At 52.8% G+C, this 11,021-nt stretch overlaps 1 protein-coding gene across 8 annotated transcripts in view; it reads right to left on the reverse strand.

The window, feature by feature from the left end:
* Positions 1-4,764, reverse strand: part of MECOM (MDS1 and EVI1 complex locus) — a 632,521-nt gene extending 627,757 nt beyond the window's left edge. For 6 of the 8 annotated variants that reach the window (XM_064275445.1, XM_023555523.2, XM_023555527.2 and 3 more), the window contains exon 1: positions 4,426-4,764. In XM_064275445.1, coding sequence (XP_064131515.1) covers positions 4,426-4,462 — 37 coding nt within the window. In that variant the 5' untranslated portion in view covers positions 4,463-4,764. The remainder of the gene's footprint in view (positions 1-4,425) is intronic. The other 2 variants (XM_023555531.2, XM_023555530.2) reach the window with 1 other exon arrangement.
* Between the last annotated feature and the right edge of the window lie 6,257 nt (positions 4,765-11,021).

Consider the following 11,021-nt stretch of genomic DNA (forward strand, 5'->3'; position numbering starts at 1 on the left):
ACCCCACGCCGCTTCCTGCGGAGGCAAAGTCGAGGGAGGTTGGGGGAGAGAGGGGGCTGAGCCAGGCGTGCGGGGTGCAACAAGTCCGCGCACTCTTGCCCTGCTTTGCCTTTGTTGCTCTGGGAGGACGGAGCCAAGCGTCCCCAGCTGTGGCCTTTCTGCCCCAGGCCACGTCTGCAGCCTCGGATAACCTGGGCCTAATTTCCAAAAATAAAATAAGATAAACTCCCAAATAGCAAGAAGTTTTAAGAGAAACTGCTTACAGACTTATTACCTTCAAATTTAAAAAAGGAAGAAACCAAGTATTTTGTGGAATAACGTGTTAATTTCTATTCGATAAGCGTCCCACACATTGAATGTCTGTCTGCGAAGGAGGCCCGGCCCGGGGGCGTGGGGAAAGGCCTCCACTCAGAAGGCCTGTGAGCTGGGCCACCCGGCCAAGGACACACATACTCACACTTATACACTCACACACACGCACACCGTAGCCAAGAACTGCAGACTTCTTGGTCCCTACAAATGAAAACCTGAAAAAGAAGCCTTGCTTTCCAGCCTTCCTGCCTCTGCAGCTGATGAACGGTCCCCTTCCCCAGTGTTGATGGGAGGGGGGGGTTGGGGAGGGAAAGAGGATGAAAAGAGTTATTATTAGCCTTCCCCTACGCTGAGACTTTTTTTTTTTTTTTTGCGAAACACCTCGAGATGCTGCAGGAAGACTGCGTTCCAAGTGCCAAATGCAATAAAGAAGTCCTAAGCCGGGGTAATGGTCAAGTAATGGCAAATAAACCACCTTCCTAGAAGGGGCCTCGGCCTCCGTTGGGCGAGCGTTTTTTTCTCCCTCAAAAGCCGTCTAAAATAAACGTTATTAAAGAAAAAACAACAACAAAGTTGTGTTTCAATCTGGGTTTTTATACGGATGAAAGAAAACCCAAGTAGGTGGGCTTACTAGCAGTGTATGCTGGAGCCTGGGCGTGTGTTCCCTTTATTATCTTGGGCTTTGGGCTGCTAAGGTGAAGAGTTTTACAGACAAGAGAGAGGGTCGGTGTCTATGTTTCTGACTTCGGAGCCTGTTTTTAAACAGAGATCAAGTGTGGAAGTAACAAGTGCCCCCCTCGCCGCGGTCTTGCTAATCGCATCGCCTTCTGCGTCTTTACGAGACTTCTGGGGGACGGTAGCTAAGGAGGGTTACTCGGTGCAACTCATTCATTGCAGTGATTGAAATCCTGCCGAGTGTCACTTGGGAAAGTGAGGTAGGGGGTTCCTTTGGCTTTTGGGGCTCTAGACAAGCTGGCCAAACCCAACCTTGCTTCTTTCTTATCCATCAGGAGAGTAACAGTTGCAACTGACATTCCTGGCGCGGCCCAGGTGCTATCCTAGCCGCCCAAGAAAACTGCTGGGAAGCCTCCGGCTTTACCAGAGTTGGCTTGGCTTCTAGTTTTCTTTGCATAAAGATGAGAATAAAGTGCTTTACTCAGTACTCATGTCAATCTTCTTGCTTTTCCCTTCTTTATTTTTTAATTTTCAAATCCTCCCAAACGATTTGCAACGAATCTATCGATTTCAACTTGTGTGAAAAAGCAAGCCCTCCAAGTAGAAGACTGGGTTGCGCATTCATTCTGGGAGTAACTTCAGGGGGTACTTTTAGGGTCTGTGGTGCTGCGTCTAAATCCATGGGCTTCTGCACTGTAGCCAAGACCCAGTCAGGACTTACTGGCTACCTAAGAATTCACAAATGACAAGAATAACTAGCAATCGAGAAGACACTGTTTCTAAGTGATTTGTTTCCACTGTAACGTTTATATTTGCAACGGAAAAGGTAAGATTTGTTTTTTAAAGGATGCTGATCACACTGCCTCTTCCCAACCCAGCAAAAGAAAGAAACCAGTGTGGGCAGAGAGACGACGTTTTCGCAGGACGACTGCACCGCAGGGGTCACGGACCATCTCTGCCACGCGTTAGGAAACTCTCGCGCTACTCGGGGAAAGGAAATCGTGCTTTAAAATACAAAATTCCGTAGTTTTAATATGATTTCCTTTATTACCCAAATTGTAACCGAAGATTTGTATAAAGTAGCGCTTCTGTCAGTGAAAGGCAGCTGCGGCGGCAACAGCTGGCACAGCGCGAGCGGGAACCTGAAGCTAAGTAAGAAAAGTTTTTAAGTGTTCGGGTCTAGTTATCAAGAAAGTGGCCGCGGTACCCTTAGAAACAAAATAAATGGGTCTCCCACCAGATGAATGACAAGTATCATCAAATCAAAAGCGATGCTCGGGACACTGGTTTAAGCTGGATGTTGAGTATGCTGTACATGCGGGAAACTTTAATATATCCTGGCAATTAAAACAGCTGAAAAGGTTACTCAAGAAAATTCGGAGGGTTTTGTGTTCTGCTTTCACTTCTGCGATAGCCGGTAACGAGGCGCGCAGAGTCTTCGGCTTTCATTCTACACAGCTTAAGCAGGATTGAAACATTCCCCTTATCCCACCCCATGACCACCACCACACTCCCTAGCCATTAGTCGGTATTGAAGCCCCCAGGCCTCCAAACATATGTACGTTATTTTCCTCAGACAAAAATTAAGACATCTACCTCATTTAAAAGCAAACAGGAAAAACGGGCGTTCCATTAGCGCGATGTGACACTGTCACAAAGAACTGAAATGAAAAATAACGAAGAGAAACAGATAGCCTGATGACCCAAAGAGCACTGGATTCAGGTTGATCCCTGAGACCCCGGAGAAAGAAACACTGTGAAGTAAGGGAGTGCTTGGGTGAGGACTGGACGCAGCACTGGAAAGGCACCTACGATGGCAGTATGTCGCAGGGCTAGAGCGCAGGCTTCCACCCGCCGGCGGAACCGAGCCTTCGGAGACGCCGCTGCCTTCCGCGCGGGGTCGCCGGAGGCTGGGTGGCGTGGAGGCACCGTACTTGGTTCTACGGTGTAAGGCAGAAAGAGCCTGGGGATTTCACAAAGGAAAGCATCTCACCCACATCTCTCCTTTCTCGGTCCACAAACAAAACAATTAGAGAGCTCTTTTCAGAGAGTTCAAGTGTGGGAGAGTGAACAGCGGCCTGTCTCCTCCTCGGACAGCTACAGCTCCGCGTGCTGACACTTCTCAGAGGGGCGCTCCGGATCTCGGCGCCCAGAGTTGCCTTACACTATTAGTGCAAGCATTTAGACAAACCCGGTCCTGTCGCTTACAGTCCGAGCTGAAGTTCCCGCCGTCTCTGACAGTGTCGGCTCGGTGGGCAATCTCAGACGACGCCCCCAACACTTTCGTGAAAGAAAATGGGGGATGGGGGTCCCGCCGCCCCCGCCCAGTACCCAAGTCGCTCTATTCCGGCGCGACTCAGGCCTCCGCGCGCTCCTCGGCGCCGCTCCGCGCGGGACAGGCAGGGGGCGCCGGGGAGGGTGAGTGACCCGAGTCCCGGGCAGCGCCCGGAGGGAGAGCGGGAGGCTCCGCCGCGCCCTCAGTGGGGCCCAGCGTTCCGGCAGCCCGCCCGCTGGGGGGTAGCTCGGCGCCCCGCCAATCCGGGGCTCGCTCCTTCTCGGCTCCCTTCTCGGCGGTTGTCCCCGCTGGCTACGCGCCCTCCACTCCCCGCTCTCCAAGCTCTCGCAGGGCCTCCACGCTCCCCACCTGCCCGCGGCTGCGGAAAGCGGTAGCTCTGCTTTGCCCGTGCCCCCCCCCCCCACGGCTCCCTCCCTCGCCTCCCCCCACCCCGCCCGGGTCCTCCAGCCGCGCCGCGCCGCGCACGCCGGAGCGCACTGCCGAGCACACAGCGCCCACTACCGCAGCCGCGGCTCGGCGCAGCCCGCCCGCCCGCGCAACTTCCAGCAGCCGCCTCGCAACTTTTCCCAACTCCGCCACGGCCGTCCGCCGCCGCCGCCACTGTGGCTCCCTCCGAGCCTGCCACCGACCCCAAACCCCAGAAACAAACCGAAGCTCGAACATGCTACCTTCCCTCCCGCGGTCCCCCTCCCCCGCTCCCCCTCCTTCCACACCCCGGACTAGCTGGTTGGCCAGAGGCGACTCTCCCCCGCCTGGGGGGGAAGGGGAGGGGAGGGGGAGACTCTCTAGGCTCTACTCTCCCCCCACCCCTTCCCGCTCGCTCTCGCGCGCTCTCCTCCCTCCCACCCGCTTCTTTGCTGCCCCCACCCCACCCCCCACCCCCACCCCGGGGCTGCCACAGCTGGTCCTTGCACGCGGCTGAGGGCTGCCCCGGCTCCTCCCGCGCCCAAACCAGGAGAGAAAGCGCGGGCGGCCGGGCGCGGAGGCTGGGACGGCAGGTTGCTGGGGCTGCGCTGCGCCTGCCCTCCACCTGGGCCGCAGCGCGAGAGGCAGCCCCGCGCTCCCTCCCGGAGCGCTGGAGACAGATATGCAAGATGGCAGAGGAGGGGGGAAAGCCAATAGAAAAGGGATATTGCACCTACTTGTGGCCAGTTTCCTTGCCCTGCCTTTGGATCTCATGCTGTGCCCAGTTCTGCAGCCGCTGGTGTGTGGTTGGATTTTTTTTTTTCTTGGATCTTTTCCTTCTTTTGCTCTCCCTCTCTCTCCCTCCCTCTCTCCCTCTTTTTCTCTCTCTCTCCACACACACACACACACACACTTCGACACACTCACTCTGTCTTTCCTTCTTTCACTCTCTCTCCCTCCCTCTCTCCCTTTCTCTCAATCCGCACTCGCTATCTCTCCAGCATTGTCAGTTTGGACACCTTCGCACATGCGCGCTAGACGCCCCTCCAACATCTCAGCGCCGCCAAAAAAAGTTTGGAGCGATTTATCACTTTGATTTGGAGATCTTGTCAGATGGCAATCGCCGAGGAGGCGGAGAAAGGGAGCCGCGGGGAGGGCGGCGGGGGGCGGGGAACAGCGGGGGGGGGAACCAGAGAGGAACAGACACCTCGCTCCCAAAAAAAAAAAAAAAAAGAATGGAAAGGCTCTGGTACAGAATTCCGTGTTGGAATCACCAATAAGGCTATCATTACTACCACTGTTTTTTCCCACCATAAATTACAGAAAATTATCTATATCATCCATGGGGGAAAGCAAGAAGTAAGGAGGGGGGACTTTTTTAATCTTTCCGTACTGAGGAACTAGGAAAAGGCAGGACCCTGGGCGGATGACCCGGGAGAAAGTAAGAATCATCCTGAACTCCGGGAAATCTGCTGCTGCTACTGAAGCTATCGGGGCTTCCGCTTTCAGGGTTGGAGCAGAATAAATAACTGTTTCTTTCTCGACTTTAGGTGTGATACCGGCACTTGCTGTCATCCTTGGAACATTTCAGTGGTCTGTTCCCACCAAGCAGTAGTGATCACCCTTGATCCTCAGGTTGAGTAGACGCGGGCATTTGACATCCAAGACCTCATGCATTCTCTGAGGTCTGGTGTCACCTTCCGGCCTCCCTCACCACTGCCCCCTCCCTCGTCGCGTCCCGCTTCAGCTCAGCCTGCCTGCCATTTTCACTAACTCGCTTATACCCACAAACTCTAGGGTCACAAGGAGGAGAAGGGGGGAAAAAATTCTATCTTAGAAAATATAGTCGAAGTTTGCTTTAATTACGGGATTTTTTAAAATAGAATTTATTAATCGAGGTGGGCACGCGGAAATAGGCAACTCCTAAAGCGGCTAGCTCTGTTCAGGATATGAATCAATCCTTAGTACGTATAGATTTTCTCCTGGTACAACCTCCTTGCATTAAACAGTTTTGTTCAATACCTTCCATGCGCTATTTATGTCCCCATTAATATCTGTTGCAAATCCTGCCAGACACCATAAAAGAAAATTATAATCTTTTCAGTCTCTGTGCTGCACCAATACATCCTTGGTGTTCAAGAAAAGAAAAGCAGGTCCTAGGCGTGAGTTTTGGCAAAGTCAGGGAAGGGGAAGTCGGGTCACTGAGAATGCCCAATTGTACCTGTTGGCAGTTATTGTCAAATTAGGTGTGGGAACCAATGGCTTCCAAATACCTTTTTTGAGGAAACTGATGTTCAAAGAATTTGCCCTGATAGTTGGTCTGGTTAAGGATGCCCTTTTTTTTTTCTTCAGGGCTGCGTAATTCCGGAGGCATTTAGCTATAAGATATAGGTCCGTGGAGCAGGAAGCTACGGATCCCAAGGGAGACAGACTTGCGATGTTGAAATGTAAGGAAGGAAAGGGGTGGCCGCAAAGGAGAATTACACAGCAGGAGTCAAGTAACTTCCCAAAGAGAATGTTTTGGTGCCCACGCAAATGGATACAGAGAACTCCATCATCCTCTCTGCAGGCATGTAGGGTTTTCCAGTCCTTCTGCAATTCCTGTTGCCAAGTGCGTCCAGGTGGGTGTGCTTACACGTTCGGTGGATGCTAAAGCAGTCACTCTAACATTGTCGCTGTGGGTCCCCATGTGTCTGTGACGCTAAAAATTCTCAAAAACATGAGTGGGCTCTCCCCTCGGGTTAGATACAGGGGTAGATGTCCGCCAAGGAAAAGGCGAAATGGGGGCTGAGAGCCTTCCAAAAGGGGGCAAAATCTCCGCGAAGAGAAATACACCAGTCTGCCCCGCAAGAACGTCGGAAAAAGAACTTCCGAAGAGTGTAAGGGACTCTCTGGGGACGGACGACTAGGCCAGAGGACCAGCGGGCAGCGCCTGGGGACCGGCCCTTCCCAGCTGTTGGAAGCGGGAGGGCTTCTAGGAATTACAGCCATAGCCTCTGAGGAGGAGAGCGGGAGTCCACTGGGGCCTGGCACCGAGGGCCCGCGGGGCGCCCTGGATAGGACGAGGCTCTGCATCCCAACCTGAGACATTTCATTTCACCTTCTGATCCCGGGAATGTAAACAAACAAACCAAAAAAAAAAAAACTGGGGTGGGGGGCGGATTGCGGTGCTCCACTCAGCTCCTCTCCTTAATTCCTTTCATCTCATACCCGGGGTGCGCGCGGGGTGGGGGGGTGCCTGGCTACCTCCGGGTGTCCTTGGCGAGGGGAGGTTTAGAAGGGAGCCTGTGAATTTTCTGGGAAACGAAGGGACCTTGGAGCCAAACCCGGAGATTAAATACAAGACCCACATGGGAAGCTGGGATTGTTTCTGCTGAGAAATTATCAACCACGTGGCGGGCTAGGGGCTGCGAAGGGGAGTGGGTGGGAGATGGACGGCTGAAGACAAAGCAGAGTCTCCGAGCCCCCAAATTTAAACGCCCCTGTCGTTTAAAGTTTTCTAGAAGCCTTGTGGGTGGTGGGGCGCAGCTGGTCCACTGGGCCCTCCTAGTGTAAAGTCCCTGGGGTCACCGTCGCTTCGGCTTACGGGTCTTTCCAGGAGTTTCCGGACACGATTAAACCCAGCCCAGTTCTTACCAGTACCGAGGGGAGAGCAGCACAGGGACTCCAACCTCTTCTAACTGAAATATTAAACACAAACTCTTCTGTGCCCCAGGGCCAAGGCATTACGGAAAGTCAAGACATGACTAATTTTTTTTAATAAAGGTATTCACGATAGTACCTTTTTTTAAACACCTGAAAGTTGGTTTTCTTTTTCTCTCTTTTTTTTTTCTTTTTCTTTATCATTTGATGTCCGCCCTGAGTGTGTTAATAAAAGAGCTAAGCTGCTAGTTCAAGTATGTTTAATCTGATGGAACAACCGCCCAGTAGCAGTTTACCGCGCTCCCCGCCCGCAGCGCAGCGGTCCCTGCGCTCCCGCCCCGGCCAGTTCCCACCTCCGAGTGTCTGGACCCCGTCAGTTCCACCTGTCCCAAGTCCCAGCCATGGGACTGGAGCAGGTGACTTTGTGTTTCAGCGGCCCCTGGAATTACCGACACCCTCTAAGCTGTCGCTGGCCCAAGAGTAAAGAGGCCTCCAACAAGTTGGCCGAGCTGCCCTCCCTCCCTGCCCCCTCCTCCGCCCACCTTCCACTCTCCAGAAATTCGTTTCCTTGGAGTCAGTAACATGGGTCCCAAAGTATTCAAGAGCTTTCTCCCAAGGAAGCGAGCATCCTAGAAGCAGTGTCTCGTTGGAAAGTCGATGAGCAGATAGGCTATTTGAGTTTGTTTATTCTATTGCCATTTTTTGTGTCGGGGGTTTTTGTTTTTGTTTTGTTGTTTGTTTGAGCCGAACCAGGGAGATCGAGATGGGAGTTGGGAGGAAGTTGGGTCATTTAAGAGGCGAGACCCAGACAAGTATACACCCCTTCTCCAACTGCTTAACTCTAAAAAAGACGGCAAAGAACTAAAATTTCCATACAACCCATGCAACAGGAAATTTTCCTTTCCTCGCATTATAATTGAACCAGCCCTTTGGTTCTCATTGTAATTGAACAGTATCTTTGGAAGAAAGTTTGAAATCTTCATGGAGGTATTTCTTGGCCTATTGTCTTTGTGCAGTGAACTTTACATCGTGCTATTCAATCGCAACCTATATTCTCCCGGCTACCAGCAAGATTAATTTAATCATTGTAATGCAATTATTAATACTGTTTACCCAATGCTGGGTTTCAGGTTGGCTGTTAAGAAATTAAACTCTCGCTGGGTGACCAGAGCTAGGCAGGGGTTTCTTCATGTTGAAATGAAACAGTCCTCTTTATTTAGTCTCAGAGCTCCAGCTTTCGGCCACGGGCTCAATTAACCAAAATGGAAACAATTTTCATTCATTGCAATAACTCACTGTTCTGGAGATCGCTTTCAAAATATACACTTTATTATTATACGCTGACCTCGGTGGCGTGGAGTGGCAATAAAAGAAAGAGGCAGGGAGATCTATCTAGCCCCCTTGGGCTATAATTATTAGAAATTAATTGGGTTCAGGACCCTGGGTAGCCTAGCTAAATTAATAGCTTGTCTAGTGGTTTAAATCCGAATTTTCAGTCCACAGGAGAGAAAGGGAGAGAGTCACAGACATGAAATGCAGACCCAAGGGACCCTGAGTTTACTTGCAAGACACTCGTCTATTAAATAGTGTCCAGAATACATTTGAGTTGGGGAGAGCGGGCCGGAGAAGGAGGGGGTGGGGGCGAGAAGAAAGAAAGGAACGAGATGAGGAGGGCGGCAGCGAGTAAGCGAAAAGGTCTCGAGTTGATTTTATTCGATTTTTCTTGTCTGCATTGTTTTCGGGAGGGGTTGCATTTAGGGGTTAAAATAAAAAATAAAGATCCCGTGTAGTCGGAGCTGTCGTGCCGGAGTAAAAGTGAAAAGGGAGCCTTAGGCAAAAGGAAATTACTGCGAGCCCGCGTGACCTTTCAGGGAGGTAATCAATCAAGTGATCAACAGGGATATTTATCATCGCTATATAGGACTACTTCGCTCTGCCCGGGCGGGGTGGGGGCAGGGGAGGGTGGAGACACGCGCACACTCACCGGCACACACGCACTCACAGAAGTTTGGACAAACCCGGTAAGCCTCGAGACAAAACACGTAGGCTTTTAATAAACGTTAAGACTGCCCGTCTTGTCTGACATTCTCGGAGAAACACACACGGGGAACGCGCACATCCCGCAGCTGCGGCTGCCGCCGAGTTTCCCAGCAGAAACGCCTGCTGCGTGAAGGTGTTATCTTTAAACTGCCCGCTGCACTTGGCCTTGAAAGGAGGCTCGCGGTGAAAGGGGCGCTTGCACAGCCTGCAAGGCCGGAGCGCGGAGCTGAGCGGGGCTTCGCAGGGCGGGCGAGGCGCCGAGCGTGCCCTGGAAGGGGCGCCGCGGGCAGCAGGGGTGCGGGGTGGCGGGGTGGCACCGCGGCCGCCTCCTCTTCCTGCGAAATCCTGGCGCTGCCGGGCGGCGAGGCTGGCCAGCTCTGGCGAGCACGGCGGCAGGGGCTCGGCGGACGCGCGTTTTCTGCCCAGTTACCTTCTACCTTGTAAAACTTGACTTTTTGTAAGTTACGTTTTCTGCCTCGGATTTCTTAGCATATCGCTAGGTTTTACAATCATGCTCCTTCCCCCCGAATTTTTTAACACGCCCCTCCCAACTTCAGAAGGGTTGGGGGCCCGGGAGACCAGGATGGCTGACTTTTAATAATGATGATGATAATATTAAATCGTGGGTTTAAAATCTAGGCCCACCAGCCTAGCTCGGGGATTATAATCAGGAGTTCTTTTGAGAGAAGGTCTGGCTGATTACTAGCCCACGAGGCTGGAGAACTATTTCCCGACGGGTTTATGAAAAGCAGGGTGGCGGGGGGGCGGTGCGCGCCGCCTCCCAGGTAGCCAGCCGCCGCTCCCGCGGTGTGGGAATGTGGGGCCGCGCCAGGGTCGCGCTGGTTGGCACCAGATGCGGAGCTCGCGCTCCCTCGCCCGCCGCTCCCGCCGTCCTCTCCCTGCTCGGCACGGCCTCTTCCCGCACAGCCTAGTCTGCGGCGCCCCCGCCTGGCTTCCCTAGCCGCTGCAGCTCCGGGTGCGCCCGCCGCGTTGGGCTCCAGCTGTGCACAGTAGCGGCCAGGGCGTGGGGGGTGGGGGAACAGCTGGAGAGCCCCGGGGAAGGAGGGCTGGGGTGGAAAGGAACCCAGCAAGGAGGATTACGAGGCGAGCAACTCCCGGAGCTGCTACTGGTTTAGGATCAGGAGGAGCAGCTGGGGGAGAGGGGCGGGTAACAAATCTCTGCCCTATGGGAACAGAAGCTCCGGAGAGAAACCAAACTTCTGGTGTGCGTTGCCAGTGGAAGTTTGGACCTTTCTGGGTCTCTTCTAACTGAACAAAGAATAGTCTAGAAAAGAGCTTCTCAGACTTCATTGTGCGTGTGAATCACCTGGGGATCTCGTTGAAATTGAGACTCTTTGATTCATTAGGTCTGAGGTTAGGCCCAAGAGTCTGCATTTCTATCCTGCTCCCAGGTGAAATGCTGCTGCTGAAAGTGTGGTCCGCTGACCAGCTACATTAAGCACCCTCTGGACTTCATCAGAAACGCAGAATCTCAGGCACCAACCCAGACCTATCAAATCAAAATTGGCGTTTTGACTGACAGGTGATTCGCTTGCACATAAAAATTTGAGAAGCTCTCGTCTAGAATGTGCGTGTGCAGGTTTCCTTAAAGTGAGACTCCGATAGGTTTCCTTTCCTCTGTCTTAGATCA

This window comes from Loxodonta africana, chromosome 23, assembly GCF_030014295.1.
Source record: "Loxodonta africana isolate mLoxAfr1 chromosome 23, mLoxAfr1.hap2, whole genome shotgun sequence".
NCBI lineage: Eukaryota > Metazoa > Chordata > Mammalia > Proboscidea > Elephantidae > Loxodonta > Loxodonta africana.